Source organism: Globicephala melas, chromosome X, assembly GCF_963455315.2.
Source record: "Globicephala melas chromosome X, mGloMel1.2, whole genome shotgun sequence".
Classification (NCBI taxonomy): domain Eukaryota; kingdom Metazoa; phylum Chordata; class Mammalia; order Artiodactyla; family Delphinidae; genus Globicephala; species Globicephala melas.
In genome coordinates this window covers 84,000,373-84,028,072 of record NC_083335.1, presented here as the reverse complement: position 1 = coordinate 84,028,072, position 27,700 = coordinate 84,000,373, and the positions used below count along the sequence as shown (strand labels likewise).

General features: G+C 38.6%; 1 protein-coding gene across 3 annotated transcripts in view; it reads left to right on the top strand.

The window, feature by feature from the left end:
• Window positions 1–27,700, top strand: part of CLCN5 (chloride voltage-gated channel 5) — a 159,441-nt gene that overhangs the window by 90,786 nt on the left and 40,955 nt on the right. For all 3 annotated transcript variants that reach the window (XR_009560730.1, XM_030846651.2, XM_060292499.1), the window contains one exon: window positions 22,135–22,281. Coding sequence is in view for 2 of the 3 variants with exons in the window: in XM_030846651.2 (XP_030702511.1) it covers window positions 22,135–22,281 (147 nt within the window). In the remaining variant the exon portion in view is untranslated. The remainder of the gene's footprint in view (window positions 1–22,134; window positions 22,282–27,700) is intronic.

Genomic DNA, 27,700 nt, shown 5'->3' with positions numbered 1-27,700 from the left:
GGATTGCATTGAATCTGTAGATTGCTTTGGGTAGTAGATTCATTTTCACAATGTTGATTCTTCCAATCCAAGAACATGGTATATCTCTCCATCTATTTGTATCATCTTTAACTTCTTTCATCAGTGTCTTATAATTTTCTGCATACAGGTCTTTTGTCTCCTTAGGTAGGTTTATTCCTAGATATTTTATTCCTTTTGTTGCAATGGTAAATGGGTGTGTTTTCTTGATTTCACTTTCAGATTTTTCATCATTAGTGTATAGGAATGCCAGAGATTTCTGTGCATTAACTTTGTATCCTGCTACTTTACCAAATTCATTGATTAGCTCTAGTTGTTTTCTGGTAGCATCCTTAGGATTCTCTATGTATAGTATCATGTCATCTGCAAACAGTGACAGCTTTACTTCTTCTTTTCCGATTTGGATTCCTTTTATTTCCTTTTCTTCTCTGATTGCTGTGGCTAAAACTTCCAAAACTATGTTGAATAAGAGTGCTGAGAGTGGGCAACCTTGTCTTCTTCCTGATCTTAGTGGAAGTGCTTTCAGTTTTTCACCATTGAGGACGATGTTGGCTGTGTGTTTGTCATATATGGCCTTTATTATGTTGAGGAAAGTTCCCTCTATGCCTACTTTCTACAGGGATTTTATCATAAATGGGTGTTGAATTTTGTCGAAAGCTTTTTCTGCATCTATTGAGATGACCATATGGTTTTTCTCCTTCAATTTGTTAATATGGTTTATCACATTGATTTGCGTATATTGAAGCATCCTTGCATTCCTGGAATAATCCCCACTTGATCATGGTGTATGATCCTTTTAATGTGCTGTTGGATTCTGTTTGCTAGTATTTTGTTGAGGATTTTTGCATCTATGTTCATCAGTGTTATTGGCCTGTAGTTTTCTTTCTTTGTGACATCCTTGTCTGGTTTTGGTATCAGGGTGATGGTGGCCTCGTAGGAGTTTGGGAGTGTTCCTCCCTCTGCTATATTTTGGAAGAGTTTGAGAAGGATAGGTATTAGCTCTTCTCTAAATGTTTGGTAGAATTCACCTGTGAAGCCATCTGGTCCTGGGCTTTTGTTTGTTGGAAGAATTTTTTTTTTTTTTTTTTTTGCGGTACGTGGGCCTCTCACTGTTGTGGCCTCTCCCGTTGTGGAGCACAGGCTTCGGATGCGTAGGCTCAGCGGCCATGGCTCATGGGCCCAGCCACTCCGTGGCATGTGGGATCTTCCCGGACCGGGGCACGAACCCATGTCCCCTGCATCGGCAGGCAGACTCTCAACCATTGTGCCACCAGGGAAGCCTTGTTGGAAGATTTTTAATCACAGTTTCAATTTCAGTGCTTGTGACTGGTCTGTTCATATTTTCTAATTCTTCCTGATTCAGTCTTGGCAGGTTGTGCATTTCTAAGAATTTGTCCATTTCTTCCAGGTTGTCCATTTTATTGGCATAGAGTTGCTTGTAGTAATCTCTCATGATCTTTTGTATTTCTGCAGTGTAAGTTGTTACTTCTCCTTTTTCATTTCTAATTCTATTGATTTGAGTCTTCTCCCTTTTTTTCTTGATGAATCTGGCTAATGGTTTATCAATTTTGTTTATCTTCTCAAAGAACCAGCTTTTAGTTTTATTGATCTTTGCTATCGTTTCCTTCATTTCTTTTTCATTTATTTCTGATCTGATCTTTATGATTTCTTTCCTTCTGCTAACTTTGGGTTTTTTTTTGTTCTTCTTTCTCTAATTGCTTTAGGTGCAAGGTTAGGTTGTTTATTCGAGGTGTTTCTTGTTTCTTAAGGTAGGATTGTATTGCTATAAACTTTCCTCTTTGATCTGCTTTTGCTGCATCCCATAGGTTTTGGGTCGTCATGTCTCCATTGTCATTTGTTTCTAGATATTTTTTTATGTCCTCTTTGATTTCTTCAGTGTTCACTTCGTTATTAAGTAGTGTATTGTTTAACCTCCATGTGTTTGTATTTCTTACAGATCTTTTCCTGTAATTGATATCTAGTCTCATAGAGTTGTGGTTGGAAAAGATAGTTGATACAATTTCAATTTTCTTAAATTTACTAAGGCTTGATTTGTGACCCAAGATATGATCTCTCCTGGAGAATGTTCCATGAGCACTTGAGAAAATGTGTATTCTGTTGTTTTTTGAATGGAATGTCCTATAAATATCAATTGAGTCCATCTTGTTTAATGTATCATTTAAAGCTTGTGTTTCCTTATTTATTTTCATTTTGGATGATCTGTCCATTGGTGAAAGTGGGGTGTTAAAGTCCCCTACTATGAATGTGTTACTGTCGATTTCCCCTTTTATGGCTGTTAGTATTTGCCTTATGTATTGAGGTGCTCCTTTGTTGGGTGCATAAAGATTTACAATTGTTATATCTTCTTCTTGAATCGATCTCTTGATCATTATGTAGTGTCCTTCTTTGTCTCTTCTAATAGTCTTTATTTTAAAGTCTATTTTGTCTGATATGAGAATTGCTACTCCAGCTTTCTTTTGGTTTCCATTTGCATGGAATATCTTTTTCCATCCCTTCACTTTCAGTCGGTATGTGTCTCTAGATCAGAAGTGGGTCTCTTGTAGACAGCATATATATGGGTCTTGTTTTTGTATCCATTCAGCCAGTCTGTGTCTTTTAGTGGGAGCATTTAATCCATTTACATTTAAGGTAATTATCGAGATGTATGTTCCTATTCCCATTTTCTTAATTGTTTTGGGTTTGCTATTGTAGGTCTTTTCCTTCTCTTGTGTTTCCTGCCTGGAGAAGATCCTTTAGCATTTGTTGTAAAGCTGGTTTTGTGGTGCTGAACTCTCTCAGCTTTTGCTTGTCTATAATGGTTTTAATTTCTCCATCAAATCTGTATGAGATCCTTGCTGGGTAGAGTAATCTTGGTTGTAGTTGTTTTTCCTTCATCACTTTAAATATGTCCTGCCAGTCTCTTCTGGCTTGCAGGGTTTCTGCTGAAAGATCTGCTGTTAACCTCATGGGGATTCCCTTGTATGTTATTTGTTGTTTTTCCCTTGATGCTTTTAATATGTTTTCTTTGTATTTAATTTTTGACAGTTTGATTAATATGTGCCTTGGCATGTTTCTCCTTGGATTTATCCTGTATGGGACTCTCTGTGCTTCCTGGACTTGATTAACTATTTCCATATTAGGGAAGTTTTCAACTTCCTTTCAACTTTCTTCAAATATTTCCTCAGTCCCTTTCTTTTTCTCTTCTTCTTCTGGAACCCCGATAATTCAAATGTTGGTGCGTTTAATGTTGTCCCAGAGGTCTCTGAGACTGTCCTCAGTTCTTTTCATTCTTTTTTCTTTATTCTGCTCTGCAGTAGTTATTTCCACCATTTTATCTTCCAGGTCACTTATCGGTTCTTCTGCCTCAGTTATTCTGCTATCGATCCCTTCTAAAGTATTTTTAATTTCATTTATTGTGTTGTTCATCGTTGCTTGTTTCATCTTTAGTTCTTCTAGGTCCTTGTTAAATGTTTATTGCATTTTCTCTATTCTATTTCCAAGATTTTGGATCATCTTTACTATCATTATTCTGAATTCTTTTTCAGGTAGACTGACTATTTCCTCTTCATTTGTTAGGTCTGGTGGGTTTTTATCTTGCTCCTTCATCTGCTGTGTGGTTTTTTGTCTTCTCATTTTGCTTATGTTACTGTGTTTGGGGTCTCCTTTTTGCAGGCTGCAGGTTCGTAGTTCCCGTTGTTTTTGGTGTCTGTCCCCAGTGGTTAAAGTTGGTTCAGTGGGTTGTATAGGCTTCCTGGTGGAGGAGACTAGTGCCTGTGTTCTGGTGAATGAGGCTGGATCTTGTCTTTGTGGTGGGCAGGTCCACGTCTGGTGGTGTGTTTTGGGGTGTCTGTGGACTTATTATTATTTTAGGCAGCCTCTCTGCTAATGGGTGGGGTTGTGTTCCTGTCTTGCTAGTTGTTTGGCATCGGGTGTCTAGCACTGTAGCTTGCTGGTCGTTTAGTGAAGCTGGGTGTTGGTGTTGAGTTGGAGATCTCTGGGAGATTTTCGGCGTTTGGTATTACATGGAGCTGGGAGGTCTCTTGTGGACCAGTGTCCTGAAGTTGGCTCTCCCACCTCAGAGGCACAGCACTAACTCCTGGCTGCAGCACCAAGAGCCTTTCATCCACACGGCTCAGAATAAAAGGGAGAAAAAGTAGAAAGAAAGAGGATAAAAGAAAATAAAATAAAGTAAGGTAAAATAAAATAAAGTTATTAAAACAAATAATTATTAAGGAAAAAAAATTTTTTTTAAATAAAAACAAAGAAAAAAAACGGACGGATAGAACCCTAGGACAAATGGTGGAAGCAAAGCTGTACACACAAAATCTCACACAGAAGCATACACATACACACTCACAAAAAAGAGGAAAAGGGGAAAAAATCATAAATCTTGCTCTCAAAGTCCACCTCCTCAATTTGGGATGATTCGTTGTCTATTCGGGTATTCCACAGATGCAGGGTACATCAAGTTGATTGTGGAGCTTTAATCCGCTGCTTCTGAGGCTGCTGGGAGAGATTTCCCTTTCTCTTCTTCATTCTCACAGCTCCCAGGGGCTCAGCTTTGGATTTGGCCCCGCCTCTGCGCTGAAGGGCGTCTTTTCTTCGCTCAGACAGGACGGGGTTGAAGGAGCTGCTGATTCGGGGGCTCTGGCTCACTCAGGCCAGGGGGAGGGAGGGGTACGGAGTGCGGGGCAAGCCTGTGGTGGCAGAGGCCAGCGTGACGTTGCACCAGCCTGAGGCGCGCCGTGCGTTCTCCCAGAGGAGTTGTCCCTGGATCCCGGGACCCTGGCAGTGATGGGCTGTACAGGCTCCCTGGAAGGGGGTTGTGGATAGTGACCTGTGCTCGCACACAAGCTTCTTGGTGGCGGCAGCAGCAGTCTTAGCGTCTCCCGCCCGTCTCTGGGGTCCACGCTTTTAGCCGCGGCCTGCGCCCGTCTCTGGATCTCCTTTAAGCAGGGCTCTTAATCCCCTCTCCTCGCGCACCAGGAAACAATGAGGGAAGAACAAGTCTCTTGCCTCTTCGCAGGTCCAGACTTTTCCCCGGACTCCCTCCCGGCTAGCCGTGGTGCACTAACCCCCTGCAGGCTGTGTTCATGCCGCCAACCCCAGTCCTCTCCCTGCGCTCCAACCGAATCCCAAGCCTCAGCTTCCAGCCCCGCCTGCCCCGGCAGGTGAGCAGACAAGCCTCTCGGGCTGGTGAGGGCCAGTCGGCACCGATCCTCTGTGTGGGAATCTCCCCGCTTTGCCCTCCGCACCCCTTTTGCTGTGCTCTCCTCCGCGGCCCCCAAGCTTCCCCCCTCCACCACCCGCAGTCTCCGCCCATGAAGGGGCTTCCTAGTGTGTGGAAACCTTTCCTCCTTCACAGCTCTCTCTCAGTGGTGCAGGTCCCGTCCCTATTATTTTGTCTCTGTTTATTCTTTTTCTTTTGCCCTACCCAGGTACGTGGGGAGTTTCTTGCCTTTTGGGAGGTCTGACATCTTCTACCAGCGTTCAGCAGGTGTTCTGTAGGAGTTGTTCCACGTGTAGATGTATTTCTAATGTATCTGTGGGGAGGAAGTTGATCTCCGCGTCTTAGTCTTCCGCCGTCTTCCCCCCTCCTCCTCATTTATTTCTTTGATAAATATTTATTGAGTGGCTTTTGGGGGGGTGCAGTGGCCTTACTGTCTAGGGGATTTGTGTGAGAATAAACATCTTTATTATCATCGTGTCTGCATGTTCAGTGTGCACGGAAATAAGCCTTGTGTTTCATCCTCTCAGTGCACAGAAAGGCAAATCTTCTTTTTAGCAGACCATTGGAAGCATATGGAAGAGTAGATTTCATCATTATCTATTATGTACACGTGTAGTGTGTCGGGATGGGCCTTGTCATTGCAGGTAGGTGGAAGTGCTTGCACATGTATGTACACACACTTTTCCCATACCTGAGCCTTCTGATTGGCTCCCTCCTTCATATTCATTACATGTAGGTGCTGGGCTTTCTGAACCCATCATCTATATGCCTGGGTCTAAGGAAAGTATGCATTGTGATCATATAGGAGGACCGTTCAGATTTACATCACTTCCCTCAGATTTGGTCACTCTTCCAGCAATTATTTAGGGAGCATTTACTATGCGCCAGCCACTATGCTGGTTGCTAGAAAAACTGAGGTGAACGTAATAGACAGCATTGGATGTTTGGCTTTGTGGGCACATTTAGGAGTTTCTTAGAAACTCTTCTTATGTTCTCCATCCACCTTTTGACTATGTACATGTTTGGGTGTAGAGAGTGGCAGAGGATATTGTGCCAGAGTTCAGAGTTGCTTATCAGCAGCCTGTTTTGTCTCCTGGAAATGAGGGATAGTCCAATGAGTTATGCTATCTAGGATCAATCTTTAAGAGAAAAGAGGGAGGGGATGGAGAATGCAGATTTAGTCTAGCATTTTTAGGAGGCCTTAGCAGTATTCTCCAGTGCACTCTCCATTTCAGCTAGGCTGATCTGTTCATTCCTACCTTTCTTAGTGCCTTTGCCCATTGCCCATTACAGATTTATGATTTCAGGTCAGTATAGCAATACAGTATTACAGATGGTGAGAGAGACACAGAGAGAGAAAGAGTGTGATAGGAAAAGACAAACAACTTTTCAATCTTTTCTCAAGTTCTTAAATAAGTGGGACTTGTTCTCTCCCAACTTCGCCTAATGTACTCTGCAAAAAAAGACTCAACTTGTTTAATATGTGCCTTGTAACTTTTTGTGTACTCTAAAACCCCATTTTGGTGGCTGCTCGGCTTTGCTCTTATTTTTCTCAGACTTTACATCTTTCTTGATGCACAGGGCCAGCAGCACCAGCATTCCCAGGGACCTTGTTAGAAAATCAAATGGTCAGGTCCCACCTCAGACTTAGGGAATCAGAAAATCGGGGGTGGGCTCCGGTAGGCAGCCCAGCAGTCTGTGTAATAAGCCCTTCAGGGGATTCTGATGCACGGTGCGCTTGGAGAACCACTGGTTTAAATAACTTCAATACAGATTTCTGTGTTCCACAGGATGATTTTTAAGAGTCAGAATTTCCTTATGTGTAAACTCTTTTAAGAGTTCTTGGGAATTCCCTGGTGGTCCAGTGGTTAGGACTCTGCAGTTTCATTGCTGAGGGCCCGGGTTCAATATCTGGCCGGGGAACTAAGATCCCATAAGCTGCGCAGCGTGCCCAAAAGAAAAAAAAAAACTTCTTTAAGAGTTATTTGTATGTTTTGGGTACCAGTCCCTTATCAGGTGTGTCTTTTGCAAATATTTTCTCCCATATGTGCCTTGTTTTTTTCATTCTTTTAGCAGTGGCTTTTGCAGAGCAGAAGTTTTTAATTTTAATAAAGTCCAATTTTTCAACTTTTTTCTTTCATAGATCATACTTTTGGTGTTGTAGCTAAAAAGTTATCTCCAAACCCAAGGTCACCTAGGTTTTCTTGCAGGAGTTTTATAGTTTTGCACTTTACATTTAGGTCTGTGATCCATTTTGAGTTAATTTTTGTGAAAGTTGCAGATCTTTGTCTAGATTCATTTTCTCTTTTGCATGTGGATGTCCAGTTCCAGTACCGTTTGTTGAAAAGACTGTCCTTTCTCCATTGAATTGCCTCTTGTTCTTTCTCAAAGATCAGTTGACTATGTTTGTGTGGGTTTATTTCTGGGCTCTCTAGTCTGTTTTATTGATCAATTTGTCTATTCTTCCACCAACACCACATTGTCTTAATTACTGTAGCTTTTTAATAAGTCTTGAAGTTGGGTAATGTCAGTGCTCCGACTTTGTTCTTCTCCTTCAATATTGTGTGAGGTTTTCTGACTTTTTTGCCCTTCCATATAAACTTTAGTATCAGTTTGTTGATATCCACAAAATAACTTTCTGGTATTTTGATGAGGATTGCATTGAATCTATAGATCAAGCTGGGAAGAACTGACGTCTTTGACAGTATTGAGTCTTCCTGTCCATGTGCATGAAATATGTCTCCATTTATTTAGATCTTTGATTTCTTTAATCATATAGATCTTGTACACATTTTATTAGATTTATACCTAATTATTTCATATTTTTGGTGCTAATGTAAATGGCACTGTGTTTAATTTTTTTTTTTTTTATTTTACAGTTTTATTCTTGGCCAAACCTAGATGTGTGATTCTGGAGCTAAGACTTACCACTGCCCTCAAAGAGTTTATGATCCTTGGTGGGTGGGGTGAGGGAGCACATTTTACAAATGTGAAAACTGATATTTAGAGAGGCAGAGGAGGAAGGGACACAGGACTGGGTTTCCTGACAACCAGTCCTGAACTCTTTCCTTCTCTCCAGTCCTTTATGTGTATTTTCCTACTATGTTAGGGGTTTACATCTCATTCCATCAGTTGAGCTTTTGATACTAGGGCATCTGTTTAGGAAAACACTGCCAGGTTCTCTGTAAGAGTGGTGTAGAAAGAGATTTCATGACATGATCTATTCCGAGATGACATGCATCGTGGAGAGGCTTCCTGCCCTCCAAGCCCGATGACTTTCTGGGAATCACTGACGTTGTTATAGTTCTCTGATGAGTATCTCTATAGCCACAATCTCCAATTGAAAAACTTTATTATAAACTCTTTCAAATACCCCAGAGTGGCTGTTCATGATACAGGCAAAAAAGATTGTTTCCTATGGTGTAAACTAATGTTGGAGATTTTCCAGGCTAGAAGGAGTAATGATTTCTGGTTCATTTAGTCCTCCCCACAGCAGCACATTTTACAGCTCTAATGGCATTGTGCTTTTAATTTGAAATTCCATTTGTTCATTGCTGATATACAAGAAAGTAGTTGACTTTTGTATATTAACCTTGTATCCTGCAACCTTGCTAGAGTTAATCATTAGTTCCAGGAGCTTTTTTCTGTGTAGACAATCATGTTGTCTGTGAACAAAGACAGTTTTATTGCTTCCTTCCCAAACTGTATACCTTTTGTTTCCTTTAATTGTTATTGCATTAGTTGGGACTTCTAGTATGATGCTGAGTAGGAGTCGTGAGCACAGACATCCTTGTCTTATTCCTGGTCTTAGCAGGAAGGCATCTAGGTCCTTACCATTATGTTTAAAATGTTAGCTCTAGTTGAGGAAGTTCCCCTTCATTCCTGGTTTGTTGAGAGATTTTATCATGAATGGATGTTGGATTTTTGTCAAATGCTTTTTTTCTTTTTGCATCGATTGATATGTTCTTACGATTTTTCTTCTTTAGGCTTGTTGATGTAATGCATTATACTAATTGATTTTTTAATGGTGGACCTGCCTTGCATGCCTGAAATAAATCATACTTGGTTATGGCATATAACTCTTTTATACATTGTTGGATTTGATCTGCTAATATTTTGTTGAGGCTTTTTGCAACTGTGCTCATGTGAAATATTGTAGTTTTCTTTTCTTGTCTTTGTCTTGTTTTGGTATTAAGATAATGCTAGTCTCATAAAATGAGTTAGGAAATAATCTCTCTGCTTCTATTTTTTGAAAGAGATTGTGGAGAATTGATATAATTTCTTTAAATGTTTGGTAGGATTCACTAGTGATTCCATCTGGGTCTGGTGCTTTCTGTTTTGGAAGGTTATTAGTGATTCAACTTATTTAATAGATATAAGCATATTCACTGATCTGTTTCTCTTTGTGTGAGTTTTGGTAGACTGTATTTTTCAAGGTATTAGTCCATTTCATCTAGGTTATCAAATTTGTGAGCATAGATTTTCTAATAATATTCCTTTATTATCTTTTTAATGTCCATAAGATGAATAGTGATGGTTCCTGTTTCATTTTTGACATTATTAATTTGTATCTTCTCTCTCTTTTTCTTAGTTAACCTGGCTATAGGTTTATTAATTTTATCGATCTGTTAAAAGAACCAACTCTTGGTTTTGTTGATTTATTTTATTAATTTCCTGTCTTCAGTTTCATCGATTTCTGCTCTAATTTTTATTATTTATTTTCTTGTGCTTACTTTGGGTTTAATTTGCCCTTCTTTTCCTAGTTTCCTAAGGTGGAAACTTAGAGGGTTGATTTTAGACCTTTCTTCTTTTCTAATATATGCATTGAATGCTATAAATTTCCCTCTAAGTGCTGGTTTTGCTGCTTCTCACAAATTTTGATTTTAAATTTTCATTTACTTCAAAATGTTTAATTTCTCTTGTGACTTATTCTTTGACCCATGTGTTATTTAGAAGTGTGTCCTTTAATCTCTAAGTATTTTCGGTTTTTCCAGCTACCTTTCTGTTGTTGATTTCTAGTTTAATTCCATTACGATCTGAGAGCAAACTTTGCATGATTTCTGTTTTTTTTTTAATTGTTAAGGTGTATTTCAGGGCCCAGAATGTCATCTGTCTTTGTGAATGATCCATGTGAGCTTAAGAAGAAAGTGTAAAAAAAAAAAGTGTATTCTGCTGCTGCTGTTAGATGAAGGATTCTATATTTGCCAACTTGATTCAGTTGGTTGATGCTATTTAGTTCAGCTATGTATTTACTGATTTTCTGGTTCTGGATCTGTCCATTTCCAGTAGAGGGCTGTTGAAGTCTCCAACTATAATGGTGGGTTCATCTGTTTCTCTTTGCCATTCTGTCAGTTTTCGCCTCATGTATTTTTATGCTCTGTTGTTAGGCACATACACATTAAGGATTCCTATGGCTTCTTAGAGAATTGACCCCTTTATCATTTTGTAATGTACCTCTTTATCCCTGATAATTTGCCTTGCTCTGAAGTTAGCTTTTTCTGAAATTAATATAGCTACTCTAGCTTCCTTTTAATTAGTGTTAGCATGGTTTCTTATAGACAACATAGTTGGGTGTTGTATTTTTATCCACTATGGCAGTCTCTGCCTTTTAATTGGTATATTTAATAGACTATTGATGTGTAAAGTGATTACTGATATGTTGAGTCCACATTATCTGCCATATTTGTTACTGTTTCCTATTTGTTGCCCTTGTTGTTTTCTTATTTTATCTTCCACTCTTTCTTTGCCTTCTAGTTTTAATTGAACATTTTGTGTGAGTCCATTTTTCCTCCTTTCTTAGCATATTAATCATACTTTTTCCTTTCCTTTTTATCTTTTTACTTTTTTTAGTGGTTGCCCTTATGTTTGCAATATACATTTACAGCTAATCTAAGTCTTCTTTCAAATAACACAATTCTACTTAATGAGTAATAATGCAAGTACCTTATTTTCAGAGTATTCCCACTTCCTCCCTCTGTCCCTTATAATATTCCTGTCTTTCATTTCACTTATCCATAAGATATCATCACTGAATATTGTTGCTGTTATTATTTTGCACAAACTGTTGTCTGTAGCTCAATTAAGAATTAAAAAATATTTTATTTTACTTTATTCTTTCTCTAGCACTCTTCCTTTCTTTACATAGATATGAGTTTCTGACCTCTATCATTTTTCTTTTTTCTAAAGAATATCTTTTAACATTTCCTGACAAATTACCTCAATTTTTGCTTTTCTGAGAAAAGTCTTTATTTCTCATTCAGTTTTGAAGGATAATTTCTCTGGATTCAGAATTCTTGATCCGTGGTTTTTTTCAATACTTCATATTTTTCACTCTTCTCTCTTCTTGATTGCATGGTTTCTGAAGAGAAGTCTGGTGTATTTCTTATCTTTGCTCTTCTATAGGTAAGGTGTTTATTCCTCTGGCTACTTTCAAGACTTTGATTTTCTGCAGTTTGGGTATTATATGCCTAGTTGTAGTATGTATGTATGTATATATTTATCCTCCTTCATGTTCTCTGAGCTTTCTGGACCTGTGGTTTTTATTGCTTCATTATTGCTTCATTATTATTGCTTCAAATATTTCTTTTGCAGCATTTCTTCTTGTTATTGCCGTTATGTGTATGTTACACCTTTTGTAATTGTCCCACAGCTCTTGATATTCTTTTCATTCTTCTTTTCTCTTGGCATTTCAGTTTTAGAAGTTTCTATTGACATTTCTTCAAACTTGCTGATCCTTTTCCTCTGCTGTGTTCAGTCTGTTGATGCATCTATCAAAGACATTCTTCACCTTTTTTTTTACAGCATTTTTCATTTCTAGTATTTCCTTTTGATTTTTTCTTTTAGTTTCCATCTCTCTGTTTACATTACCCATCTGTTCTTGCATGTTGTCCACCTTTTCCAAGGCCCTTAGAATATTAATCATAGTTACTTTAAATTGCTGTTCTGAAAATTCCAACATTCCTTCCACATCTGACTCTGGTTCTGATGCTTGCTCTGTCTCTACATGCTGTTTTTGTTTTTTTTTCCTGGTCTTTTAGTATGCCTTGGAATTTTTTTTGAAAGCTGAACAATGATATACTGGGTAAAAATAACTAAAGTAAATAGGCCTTTAGTGTGAGATTTTATGTTTATCTGGATGGGGGTTAGGATATGTTTACTGTTTGCTGTATCTGTATGTGTCAGAGGCTAAAATTTTCTCTAATGTCTTTGTTTTTGTCCCTCATATGTATTTGGGTTTTGCAGTTCTTATAGTTATATTCTCCTATTGTTATTCATGAGCCCTGTTGATGTGTTAGTAAGGCATGGAGGAAGGGATGTGTTCTATAGTCCTATGATTAGGTTTCAGTCTTTTAGCAAGCCTGTGCCCCCTTGACTGTGAACTTCACAGGTGCTTCTCAGTTTTATTTTCTTTTGTTTTTTCTCCTTTATGTGAGACAGGAAGGCTGGAGGGAGCTAGACTTCAGTTTTCCTTTCCGCTAAGTTGGTTAGGCGTTGGTAAAATAGTTTCTCCTGAGGACCAGCCTTGTAAAAAGAAGAGAATGCCCTGTTCATTTTCCTGCCCCTACTGGAAGCACGAGGGGATTTTTCTCTGGTCTTCACTGGGCCTTTTCGAGTTCTTAACTCTCAAATTTGTCCACACTAAGCCTCTAGCTATTCTTCAATTACAGTTTAGGTTCTCCTACCCTGGCACTGGTTCTCAAAGAGGGTTCCGCTAGTGTAAGCTATGATTCTCTGTATCCGCCTGTCTGTCTCCCTAAGTTTGGAGACAGTAGTTTGTCCTGTAATCTGAGTTCTCTGATGGATCTAAGGAGAGTTGTTGATTTTCAGTTTGTTCAGTTTTTTCTCATTGTGAGGATGAGAATGAGAACTTCCAAGCTCCTTATTACATTCTTGACCAGAAATCCTCCTTTAATCTTTACTTGAATATGTGCATCCACCTTTTTTATTACCTTTATCAATGATGACACAGATTTGTTCCTCTGTTCTTTTCACTTCATTTTATTACATACATTCCCTGATGCAAAATGTTATTTATTTTACTACATATTAATTAATCCATTTTGTATGTGTCCATGGTCAGAAATAACTTTGCCTGTCCACCACATCTGGAATGAATATACTATTCTGTGTTATTTTAAAAATCAACCCTAAAAAAACCCATTTGGAATTTATCACAATGTGGTATATGTTGTAATTGTACATTGTTTTCCATTTTGATATCTAGCAATCCCTCAACTATTTACTAAAAAGTGGTTGATCCTTTCCTTATAGTTGTGTTGCTTCTGGTTTATCAGCTATTAAGTTCGTAAAATAGTGCATGTCCACTGCTAGAATCTCTATTCTTAATCCAGTGCCATAAGGTTTTGATGATTGTTTCTTTGTAGAAGATTAAAATCTGACAGATTATGTTTGCCATATTTACTTAAGAAAATATATACACTAGTATCCTTGCCTACTTATTCTTCCAGGTAAAGTTCACTATCAATCTTTCAAGTTATCTAAAGGATGCCATAGGGACTCTAGATTAATATATAGTTGTAATACAATTCAGATTGGTGTCTGTTTTGTTCTTGCTATATTTAGACTTTCTATCCATGAGCATGATACTTCTTTGTTGATTTATGTCATTCTTTTTTTCCTCCTACTTGGATTTTATAAATTTTACAGTAATATTGTGTTTCAAGTGTATGTCTCTATCATAAATAAATTATTGTATTTTCTAGTTCTGTGATAGTACATGGGAATGCAGTTGTTTTTTTGTCTATTTGCCTTATAATTTCTGAATTCATTTATTACCTTTAGTTATTTTTAGTTAATATTTTTAGAGCTGTATAGATATGTATTCATGCAATCCAAACATCAAAATATATTTCTTCCTTTCCTATATGCATTCTTCACTTTTTTCCTCTTAAAGTTTTCTTTTACCATGTTAAATATAATAGGCAACAGGAGGCATCATTATCTTCCTGTATTAAGGGGAATGAGATTTTGCTTCTTGGTTTTAATTTAAATTTTCTGTATCATGTCAAGAAACAAATTTTCCACCTGGAATATTTTTAAAATATTTTAATCTGGAATAAATATAAACTTTTAAAATCTGTTCTTGACATCTGTTGAGATAATTATGGCTTTTAAAATTTTATCTGTTAGTCTGATAAATGATGTCGACAATTTCCCTTGTGATATCAGTCTTGTGTTCTTGGAATAAACTCTCCTTATTTATAGTAGGCAAATCTTTCAATGTAATGCTATATTTCAGTTTCTTAAAGTTTATTTTGGTGTTTTACTCATATATTCCAAAGTGAAAGTGATCTATAAAATATGAGTGGTGTCTTTGTCAGGCCTGGCAGGCTCTTGTCCTTGAACTTCAGGGTGCTTCTCTAGCCATCTTATTTGTCACTCTTGAAAGCCTTTCTATCAGAGTGTTACCATATTTGAAGAATCTCTGAGGGAATTCCCTGGTGGTCTAGTGGTTAGGACTTGGCACTTTCACTGCAGGGGCCTGGGTTCGATCCCTGGTTGGGGAACTAAGATCCCACAATCTATGTGGCACAGCCAAAAAAAAGAAAGAAGGAAAGAAAGAAAGAATTTCTGAGATAAAACCAAAGAAATGCTAAGGGACAATAGCATATTATTGTTTCAATTTTAATTTCTCTGAATTTTTAAAACCCCTTTCCCCGTTTTCTTTAATAAATTATCTACTTACCAATATCTTTTGCCCTTTCATCTGTTGGGATTCAGTTTTAATGATTTGAACAATCTCTTTATATATCAAGGCTATTTCTCCTTTGGAAAAATATTTATAGGAAATATTAGTTTGCTTCACTTCCACTTCCTTCATCTGTCAACACGGTCTCATCTGACTGGTTTGTCCTCTTCCTCCTTCTTACCAGTCATGAGTGTTGCCCAAGTATGGTTTCTCCATTCTGTGTTCTTTCTCTCCTTTAACAATTCTCAAAGAGTGGTCTGTGCTTCCTGAGACCCTGTCATGGGGTCTGCAAAATCAAAACTATTTTCATATTAATATTAAGATTTTCTTTGCCTTTTTCATTCTCATTTTCTCATGAATATGCAGTGGAGTTTTCTAGAGGCTGTATGACAGGTGCTGATGTCATTGCTCTGATGGCTAATGGAATATGTGTCCTCTTAAGGCAGACATTAAAAAGATTTGTGGGAATTCTCTGGTGGTCCAGTGGTTAGGACTCTGAGCTTCCACTGCAGGGGGCCCGGGTTCGAACCCTGGTCAGGTAACTAAGATCTTGCAAGCAGCGTGGTGAGGCCAATAAATAAATAAAAGTAAGAATAAAAAATTTAAAAATCTAAAAAATTAAAAAATAAAAAGATTTGCAAAATGCCTCTCACTAATTTTTTTTGGAAAATATAGATTTTTTTTCCAAAAGTTAACATAAACATATAATGGGATGAGTATTATTATATTTAAATACATTAATAAATATTTATTTTGAACATTTCTGGGGTTTGATTTCTAATTCAGTAAATATCTATAGATAGAACCCCTATAAATACAAGCTCTTTAGGTCCCTCAATAATTTTGAGGACTAAAGGGATCCTGAGACCAAAAAATTTGAGAACTGCTGTTCTCGTACTGCCTGCTCTGAGTTCTGTTTTTTCTCATAACCCCTACTTGTCTGTGAGGATGACTCCCAGATGAAGACCACACTGTGAGAAGAAGCATTGTTATTTCCTCCTGGAACTTTTTACTTGAAATTTTGACAGGTAGAGAAGGTGACTTGGGTTAGGATTGGCCCAAACCTCTGAAATAAGGCACCTCAGAGACTACTGTCCAAGATTTGCATTTCATTTCTGCCTCTCAAAATAAAGTAACTAAAACTGGAATCGGAGTATAATCTAGATTATTTACTGAGCTCTCTTTGTGTCAGGCACTTAGGAATACAGATTTAAGGTACCCTGTCCTCAAGTAGCTCAAAGTATAGTGGGTAGAAAAAGGGTGATTTTATGTATGTGCCAGTTCTTGTCACCTTCAATGTTATACTTAGGATTGACTTAATGTTCTTTCTTTTAAATGATAAGACAATACTTGTATCTTGGTAGGTTGTATAATGCCTCTCTTACCCTTTTTTCCTTTTGCATCCTCCCTTTTCCACATTTGTGGTATCTGGCATATTACGTACATGGAATGCCATGTGCAGGTCAACAGTTATCGTTCTTGAACCAAAATAAGAAATAGAAAAGTTTATTGCTTCTTTGTGTTTGTTAGCATTGGAATATGTGACATACTTTATATTTTTATTTGAAGGGTTGTGTGTATCAGCCTGCCCATTGGTTTATACATTTGCTTTTGCCAAATGGGCTAGTTGAGATGGAGGTATTAATTTGTTTGTACCAACATGTGTTGCTGTCACTAGTTAAACAAGATGCTAGTATGCCATACCACAAATTAGCACCATCCCACCCCATCCCCACCTGGCTCTTTCAGTACAGCTGTTGGGAATATGCACTCCTCCTCCCCTTTTCCCCCTTCTTCCTCCATCCTAAATGACCTACGTTGAAACTGGAAGTGGTGAACTGCCTTCCTAGCCTTTTCATCCTCTCTCTTCCAGTCCACTGCTGCCACACTTACCTCCTAAAGTTATGTTTTTATCATGTTGCTCCTCAAAAACTACAGTGACTCCATTGGCTTCCCAACCATTTGCTCACATACAGCTACCCTGTCCTCTAGTCAAGCACAGATGCCAGCCTCATTCTCATCTCAAGCCTTTGGCCATTTTGTTTCCTGGTCCTCGAATACCTTCTTTCCTCCATGAAGGCTTCTCTAGCTTACAATCTCCCTTCCATTTTCTAAATGCCAGTTTCACTTTTATTCTAGCAGTTTAACACTTAGCTGTTGTATAATTACATTATGTGGAAGTTTCCTCCCCAACTAGATAATAAATTCTTGAGAGCAGTGACAGGGTAACAGATGTTTTTTGTATCCTTAATCCTCTACCCTCATAGTGCAAGGCATAGATTTATTGAGTATTGGCTATGTAAATATGTTGACTGGCTATTAACCATTCCTCCCCAACTAGAATCTTCCTCAATAAGCATTTATTGAATACCTTCTCTGGAACAACACTAGAGTTGTTAAGACCACAAAAATGAGAAGGATACGGTGTAGTCACAAGACTCAAGTGGAAGAGATTATGCAATCAGCATAGATGTCTGAACAAAGGGGGTGTTGAGGAAAAGCTTGTATGAGCTGGCCCGAGATGGATTGAAGGGGATTTCACCAGGCTAAAAAGAGGATGGGGGCTGGGTGGGATTTCAGATAGAATATATGGCCTGAGCAAAGGTATGGAGGTGTTAAAGTACATGGCCTATGTGGAGTATAACAAATCTATGGCAGGAGATAAGTCTGTCTGGGTAGATGGGATCTAGATTTGATAGGGCTCTGAATACCATACAAAGAAATGTAAACTTGACCCAAAAGGCAATGGGGAACCAGCTTATGATTTTAAGCAAGAAGGTGACAAAAGGCACTGAAAGTGTCAGCTATGTAATGCAGATATCAACCAAACATTTTTCCCTGTTTGCCCTCCCCCCATAACCCTTCCTTGTATGACGAGCCCTATAGTAATCCACTAGTTGGGATAATAAATCCTGTTACTTTGTTCCTGGTCTACCCTAAATTCCGGCTGACCTCAGGCTTGTGACCATCTAGAGGTTTGATTTATTCCAGATGTGCCATTCTCTGGACTGACATGTCATAGGGAAGCCCCAGAGTGTTATGGAAAGAGCAATAGGCTTGGAGTTCAACTAAATGCAGGATCAAATCTCAACTTGGAGGAACTTTAAATTATTTTCTCATTATTCTGCTGCTTTAACTTTTTGTCTGGAACTTTTTTATATCTGCAAAATAAAACCAACTACTACCAGAATGGATTATCCACGGGCAAAATATCACTTTGAGTTTTACTGATTATGTTCTTTTTCTTTGTTGAACTCCAGTTTGTTGCATCTGTTTTGCTTGATCTGCTTGCTGCTTCTAATTTTCTTTTGTTGGCCCTTTATTTCTATGTACTTCTTAAGGAAGCACTTTATAACCCAAACACTGAACCAGATAACTGTTCCATGAAATGTTTGAAATGAGGCAGCTCAATTTAGCTGGGTTGTTCTGTGTCAGTGGGTTACAGGAAGGAGTTTGTAAGGTCCTAATGGGGAAACGGAAGAGTTTTCCAGCTTCTCCTTTGTTGAGTCTTCATCTTGTAGCGTCATTACTTTGTTTTAATGAATTCCCAGAACAATAGGTACACCTTCTGAAAATATGACTACAGGACATATTCCAAAGCCAAATATAAATTATTTTTGGACTCCCCATACTTTTTCTTCCTATGATTTGTGTGGCTAATGTAGAGTTGCTGAAACTGTGTATTTTAAATCATTTCCTGAATGAAGCACATAACCAGTGAAGAGAGAGGGAAAGGATTCTGCATCATTTTGCAAATTTTCTTGCCTACTTTCAGTGCTAGTCACTGGAATTCACAGGCGTTGGATGAATTTAAACAGAAAGAAAATCTCTCAAGTTCTTCTCATCAGCTAAAATGGTGCTCGTTTTCCGTTAAGATTTCTAGAAACCTGGAATACCTACTTTTGAGATTGCTTTTATAGGTTCGTTGAACGTAGTAAATCCCAGAGTTAGACAAATATTAAGTGCAACTATTGACTCTGATGCCACCTACATTTAAAAGGGAAAGTTGATGTGAGGGGTGAGGGCAGGAAACATGCTTTGTTTGGATTTTGTTATTTGTGTTTAGGCTAATGTTATTTCTGCTTGTTTTTCATTTTCATCCTGTTGAGTTTGAAGCAGCAACAGAAGTGTCAAATGGAATTCTTGGGAATTAAGGACTGGAGCTTGAGATAGAGATGAGGGCTAGAGATAGTAGGTTTCCTTAAAGGATAAGATAAAGTAACTCAGAGTAAGGCAGGTAAGGATCTGCTATCTCAGTCAGATCAAGAACAAAATAGAGAGACTAATTTTTTTCTTAAATAAAGATTAAAGACACTTCTTCCTGGATGACAGGAGGGAAGACTGAGAGATTCAGAATTTCCTGTGTGTCGTTGGTAATAGGAAAAACCTGCTAAGGATCCGTGGTAGTCAGGTTAGACTTGGAAGCAGCGGCAGAGTCCGCTTTTTCACCCTCTTGCTTAGAATCATAATTCAGAGGAATTCGTGTAAGTGCATTTTTGCAGGTGTGCTCAGAGAAGGGGCGTGAAGGAAGCAGGATAGAGCAGGAGGAAGAGTCTAGCGAGGATGAAGGATTGGCTGGCAGCGAGGGAGCTGGGCTGAAGATGCAAAGCATGGATTCTTAGTATCCTAGGAAACATTTGATCCACATAGGAAGGTTAGAGGTTTTGTAGCTGAGGGAATGGTTTTATGATAGATAATTTTCTAAATTATTAGTACCTCTGGGTAAATGACCCTACCGTCTCCACCTGACCATATGTCACCATGGAAGCATGGTAATATTCCTGGAGAACCTGTTGTTTAGATTCATGTCTGCACAGAGTTCAAGCTATTGGTGTATACTAAAGAATGTTGTTGAGAATGTGTTTCTTTTATTTATATTCATCCTTATCCATAAGTGAATGGCAGATTTCCCTTAGAATATCTGTTCTCTTGATTTCAGTCATCACCTTGATGTTGATAACTCCCAAGTCTTTGCCTCTCAATCTTCATCTCATCTGGCCTACCCAGCATCATTTCTGTATCTGTCCCACTATCCCACAATGCTTCATACATAATAGGTGGTTCATAAATGTCACTCATGCTGACCTCCTCCTTCAGGCTGACCTCTTTATCATAAGTGAGATGTTGTGAAATTGAACACATGATTTGGAGCTTACCGTCTTTTAAAAACACTAACTGGGCAAGTTACTTAGTCTCTCTGAGCTTTGGTTTCCTCATCTGCACTAGGAGTGCTAATGCCACAGCTTAGGAACGCTGGAAAAATTAAGTGAAAGCGTTCACTTTAAGCGCATGGCCCAGGGCCTGAAAATTAATTGAAGTCCTGGTAAATGTTGCTTATTTCTCCTTTATGCTCAATGTTTAAAATATTTAATTTAACTGCTGTGATTCCAATTTTTTTAGGCCTAACATTTAATTAATTAATTTTAAATTAATTAATTAATTAACTATGGCTGCTCAGGGTCATCATTGCAGTGCACGGGCTTCTCTAGTTGTGGCGTACGGGCTCTCCAGTTGCAGTATGTGGGATCTTAGTTCCCCGACCAGGGATCAAACCCGGGCTCCCTGCATTGGGAGCACAGAGTCTTAACCACTGGACCACCAAGGAAGTCCCCCTAAAGTTTAATTGAACATATTTGGTATTTACCACATTCTTGCACATAATTCTGATAACCCAGAGTAAGAAGTTTCTTAAAAGAGTATTATTTAGGGCTTCCCTGGTGGTGCAGTGGTTAAGAATCCGCCTGCCAATGCAGGGGACACGGGTTCGAGCCCTGGTCCGGGAAGATCCCACGTGCCATAGAGCAGCTAAGCCTGTGCACCACAACTACTGAGCCTGTGTCTGGAGCCCATGAGCCACAACTACCGAGCCCGCTTGCCACAACTTCTGAAGCCCGCACGCCTGAAGCCCGTGCTCCAGAACAAGAGAAGCCACCACAATGAGAAGCCCACACACCACGACGAAGAGGCACCCCCGCTCACTGCAACTAGAGAAAGCCTGCACACAGCAACAAAGACCCAATGCAGCCAAAAATAAAATGAATGAATGAATGAATGAAATTTTAAAAAATAGTATTATTTGCCTAATCGAATAGAACTTTGCTGGCTATGAAACTTGATCAAGATTTCATCAAAAACTGGGGTGATGGTGGTGCAGGGCTAGATAAAGTTGGCTGTAATGCTGTTTTTTTTTTTTTAAATGATCAATATACTAAGATTTTTTTGAATAAAATTTTATGATCTGAAGATTCCCACTTGGGATGTGGAAAGTGTTTCATCTTTAATATTAAATTCTTGAGCAGAGAACAACATTGAACAGCACAGCATGCCTCTTTTTCCCAGTATTTCTGTGCATCTATATTGTGTTAAGAACTCTGGGAGAGCCGGAGGCATAAAATAATATTTTTCCACTCCCAGATGGCTAGCACATTTCTGAATACTGCTGTCTAGTTTTTATTTCAGATTTTTATTGTGAACTCCCATGAGTTTTGTATGCATGTCCTCATTTGATTTGCTTATTTGCAGTGGTTCTCAAAAAACCAATATCAACTACATTGTAAGGGTAGTGGTATGTTATATCTGGAGGGTAACTGACTATGCTAAGTAGTTTGTGTGTCTATACTGTCAAAATAAGAGCACGAAAGAGGACATACGAATAAGTGGTAACCCAAAAGGTGAAAACTACCCAAATGTCCATCAACTGATAAATGAATAAATAAAATGTGGTATATCCATACAATGGGTGTTATTCAGTTCTAAAAAGGAATGTCATACTGATACATGCTACAGCATGGATGAGCCTTGAGAAAATTATGAGAAGTGAAAGAAGCCAGACACAAAAGCCCACATCTTATATGATTACATTTATATGAAATATCCAGAATCAGCAAATCACAGACACAGAAAGAGAATAGAGGTTATAAAGGGCTGGGGTGGGAGGGAGATGGGGAGTTATGTTTACTGGGTAGCAAGTTTCTGTTTGAGATAATGAAAAATTTCTGGAAATGGATAGTGATGATTGCACATCATTGTAAATGTGCTAAATGCTACTGAATTGCCAGTTTAAAATGGTTTAAATGGTAAATTTTATGTTATGTGTATTTACCACAATAAAAAAAGAATAAGTGGTAAGGGGCTTGGAAATCATTGTAATAAGCCTCCTGTTTTTTTTTCTGTACAGGAGCCATGGATAACAGAGGCTTTCAGCAGGGGAGTTTCAATAGCTTCCAGAGCAGCTCCAGTGATGAGGACTTGATGGACATACCAGGGACAGCTATGGATTTCTCCATGAGAGATGATGTTCCTCCCTTAGATGGAGAAATAGAAGGTATCATTACTGCTGATGACAATTTATCTTTTTAAAAATTATTTCCAATGTACATACAATAACATTTATTTATCTCCTGGCACACAGTCCTATGAATTTTAACACATGTGTAGATACTTGTAATCACCACCACTGACAGGATAAGAACAGTTCAACACCCCCAAAGCATTCCTTCTTATTACCCTTTGCAGTCAGTCCTCCCTGACCCCCAAGCCCTGGTAACCACTGATTTGTTCTCTGTCCCATAGTTTTTCCTTTCTGAGAATGTCATATACATGGAGTCACATAGTTTCAACTTTTGAGACTGACTTCATTCACTCAGCTTAATGCCTTGGAGATTCATTTAAGTTGTTCATTCCTTTCTCTTGCTGAGTAGTATACCCCGGAGTGGGATCACTGGATTGTGTGATAAATGTATGCTGAACTTTGTAAGTAACTGCCAAACCATTTTTCAGAGTGGCTGTACCATTTTGCATCTGAACTAGCCATGTATGGTAGTTCTTCCACTTGTTCTGCTCTTAATATTTTCAGTAATTTTAATTTTAACCGTTCTAACAGCTATGTAGTGTTATCTCATCATGGTTTTAATTTCATTTCCCTAACGGTTTATGATGTTGAACATCATTTCATGTGCTCATCTGCCAACCTTATATCCTCTTCGATGAAGTGTCTGTTCAAATCCTTTCCCCTTTTTATAATTGTTTTCTTATTATCTGGAATATATTTATAAAATGAGAATTCCCCTTATCTATTATTTGGTTATGCAGTAACATCATTCTCTTCATTGGCTGCATACAATTTCATGGTATAGCTGTACCATAGTTTACTTAACCAAGCTTCTATTGTTGCACATTTCAGTTGCTTCCAATCTCTTGCTATTACAAACAATGCCACAATGGACAACCATGTGCGTGTGTGTGTGTGTGTGTGTGTGTGTGTGTGTATCTTTTAAGTGTATGAGAGCATTTCTGTAGCATGAGTGTGTAAGAGTGCTTATTTTCCCTTTCACCAGCCTTGCTGGTGCTAAATATTATAATTCCTTTTTCATCTTTACAATATGATAAATAAATAAATACATCCCTATTATTGTTTTAATTTTCAATTTTTAAAATTAATGAGCTTGAGCATATTTTCATGTTTATTAACCATTTAAATTTCTTTTTCTGGGGAATTCCCTGGTGGTCCAGTGGTTAGGACTTTGCACTGTCACTGCCGAGGGCTTGAGTTCAATCCCTGGTCAGGGAACTAAAACCCCACAAGCTGTGCGGTCTGGCCAAAAAAAATTCATTTTCCTGGAAGTTTCTTGTTCATATGATGTTCCTATTTTTCTAATGGGCTGATTATCTTTTCTTATTTTCTCTCACACTTTTTTTTTGTTGTTGCGGTATGCAGGCCTCTCACTGTTGTGGCCTCTACCATTGCAGAGCACAGGCTCCGGACGCGCAGGCTCAGCGGCCATGGCTCACGGGCCCAGCCGCTCCACGGCATGTGGGATCTTCCCGGACCAGGGCACGAACCCGTGTCCCCTGCATCGGCAGGCGGACGCTCAACCACTGTGCCACCAGGGAAGCCCTTTTCTTATTTTTTTATAAGAGCCCTTTATATTATTATTATTAATCTTTTGTCTAATGTAGGTTGAATATGTATATTTTCTATTTCTGGTTTGCTTTTGTTAACTTTGTTTTTTTTAATCTACAAATATTTTAAAATTTTTGTATAGCTAGGTATATAACCCTTTTATGACTTCTGAGTTTCTTGTTGTAATTAGAAAGGACTGTATCACTTTAAGATTAAATTTATATACTTTATTGTCTGGTTCTTTAAGTGATTGGGATTGCCATTCTCAAAGTGAAATCAGGGGACAAGAAACTACTGTCAGAATTCATTATTTAGCAAATTTGTATTAAGGGCCTATGACATTACAGATATTTTGCTAGGTTCTGGGAATTAGCAAGGCTTTAAGGCACCATCCCTGCCTTCATGAAGTTGATTCTAGCTAGCCTAACAGACACATAAGTACTTATGATAGTACCTACCTACCTACCTACCTCTTAAGAGTTGTTTTCAGGATTAAATGAGATAATAACATATAAAGTGCTTATGTACCCAGCATAGAGTTAATGCTCAATAAAATGTTAGCTATCATAATCATCAGCATTATTATGTCTATTATAACCCTATATTACAAGGACTTAGCAGAGGACGCATTCTCTCTCTCTCTCTCTCTCTCTCTCTCTCTCTCTCTGTGTGTGTGTGTGTGTGTGTGTGTGTAGGATTGGAAAAAATTTCACAGAAAAGGTGTGTTTGAGGAGGGCCTTGAAAGGTAAATTATTTGGTAGGAGGAAGAGCATTTGAGGCAGAAAGCAAGCTTTTACAGAGATAGCAACAGGCATAATATACAGAGGTATAAAAAGACAGAATATAAGCCCAAATAAGTAAATTGGGGCCTGAATGTCATGCTGAGAAGTTTGAATTAACCTTATTGTCACTGTGAGGACAAAACTCCTTCACATACTCATTCAACAAATACTTTTCGAGCACCTGGTATGAACCAGGTACTGCTATAGGCACTGGGAATACAGTGGCAGGATTAACATAGATAAGATGCAAGCTGATCTGGAATTTAGATCTAGTTGGGTAAATAAACAGATTCTCTAGTTAATTACACATTGTGATAAGTTTGAGGATGGAAATAAACTGAATGATAATAGATGATAACTGGGGAATACCACAATAGTTGGAAAGGTCAGGGAAGGCTCCTCTGAGGGGAGGTGCCCAACTTGGGATGAATATACAGGTAAGAAAACCACAGGTTCAAAAGGATAACAAGAAATTTGCCTGGTAAAGGTACCTCAGGGCAGTGACAGTAGAAGAGAGCCCCTGAATTTAAAGTTCATAAAAGAAAGGTACTCATGGTTTGGTATTTAGTGGGTTTTCCTATTTGCCTACTAATATAAAAGGGACATGTGTGTGTCATGTCCATTTATGAGTACTTACAACCACAGTGAGTCAGTCATACCAATTACTGGCTCTAGTGAAGTGGTCAGTTAGGGTATCCATTAGCTTAAACTGGCTACCTCTACTTAAGCCTTCTGGCTAAACCAGAGTGGTTTAGCATAGTTACCATCATTGCTTCTAATGAAAAATGATTTCATATGGCATCTGTATGACCAAAGTAGTTTTTCTGTGTTCACGTTGCTCTGGGTAGGTGATTGGGGCAAGTATCCATTATTCCTATTTAATAAACTAGAAAACTGAGGCAGACAAGATTTTGACATTGCTTATGATTGTGGAATATAGTTTTAGGTGAGTAGTCCTTCATCACTTATCACTAGCCTTTACAGGAGAATTACTACTTGTGGCTTCCAACGTCTGACCGTATAATAATGAGGCTGTTTTCCATGAGCCACACACAAAAATCAGTCCACTTACAATACTCCGTAGTGTTATAATTTTCTTGCTTTGCTTTTTAATTGTTCTTATTTTATTTAATGTTTTCACATGGGATTTCCTAGTGAACACAACAACAGAAAAAAAAGGTCATAAAGTCCTTGGTATTTGGTGGTGAAACTGTGCATAAAATATTACACTTTGTACCAGGCACAATGGCACGTACTAAAAAGATTAGTTAAAAGGAGCTTGAAAGGCAGTAGAAGTGGTCCTTGTTTTCCAGATGGCTGGAGGGATTGATTTATGAGTAATGAATAAATAAATTATGCATGTCATGGTTAAATGCATCTGAGGTAGTGTTATAGTAGTCTGTAAATTAGAAGAAACATAAACACAGAGATCTGAAAGAAGGGGAGGAGGAGGCAAATAGAAAAAGGGTTTGAGTAACAGGAAGAAATTCAGAGCTATTCTCATAGTCCATCTGTTCTCACTTGCCTGCCTCCGCAGCCTGGAACTCCTGGTCAGCAATTCAGCGATTCATTCATTTATGGAACACCCAGATACGAACTGTGTTGTTTTGGTAACGTTCTTCGATTCTCTTTTCCCCCTCGCTTCCTTGTCTTTCTACCTAGCATGCCTTGCTGCTACTCCCTAACTGTAGAATGAGGAGACATTCCTGGCAGAAAGAGCAGCACAGGTAAAGGCACATAGCAGCATGAGAGAGCGTCCTCTGCTCAAGAAACAGAGTCTGTATGTCTGAGGCCTGAGACTCCAAGGGTGGGGATGGTGAGAGTTGGAGCAGGATATAGGCTGGGTGATCTAGTTAGAAATCTAGGTGGGGTCCAGATTGTCTGTGCTTTTGGACCTCATCTTGTAACCAAGGAGTCACCAAATGATTTAAAAGCAGAGGAATGATGTGATCAGATTGGTGTTTTAGAGAATTATGGCAGTGTGGAAGATAGGTTCAGGGGAAGAGTATGCTGGAGACTGGAAGACCAGTTAAACTGTTAGTTTTGAACAATCTAGGCAAAAGAGCAAAGGCCTGAATTAGGACAGCAGGAAATGGAGAGGGGGAAAGAATAAGTTCTGGAGAAATTTCAGAGTGGGGATCAATAGGACCAATTAGACATGGAGAATAAACCAGAAGAGACACAGATGACTTCAAAGCCCAGGTGGAGTATGAGCAGGCCATTTCCCTCTCACGTGTGAGAACATGCCCAGACCACCCCTGCCAGCCTCAGCATAACCTCCCGATGTCCCAGGGAAGGGAAACATCTTTTAAAATGAAAAACATGACGGTGCATGAAATCCACCATGGAAGCTGTGAAACAGTTCTGTTTGTTCTGCCCCGCTGTAAAGAAAGATCATAGTATTCCTTCAGAGAGAAACAGAAAACATCTTAGGCTTCAGCTCATGGAGAATCCTCCCTTCATCATCTCAGTTAGGCTCTCCCAAACTGACTCATTTGTGTGGATGGTGCCAGGAGGAGAAGGAAAGGGAATTTGGGAACCGTCACCCTCATAATATTCAAACTTCCCTAAACGCTTAGCCTAGGAGAATGGCAATTGTTATCGCTGCTTTTTGAGCTTGAAAAAAAGAAAAAGTAGCCCTTATCAAAAGCTCCGTGGGGCCATAAACCTCACCTGTTTTAATATGCTGACCCCATAAAATGAGGCCTATGGTTATGGTCCATAGGCTTTAAAGGCTTCCTTTAGGTTCTTTAATGGGAAAATACCCGGTCAGATTTCAGAATGTATGCCCTCTAATCTCTCCCCCATTTATATATTTATATTTTTGTCTTAAGTATATGTTTTATTCAGGTCTACTGAGTTTTTACCGAATGTCCTATCCAGGACACCGCATTACATTTAGTTGTCGTGTCTCCTCGGGCTCCTCTTGGCTGTGTTGGTTTCTTAGACTTTCTTTGTATTTGGTGACCTTTGACAGTTTTGAGGATTACTGGCCAGGTATTTGTAGAATGTTGCTAAGTTGGGATTTGTTTGATGTTTTTCTCATAATTGGACTGGGG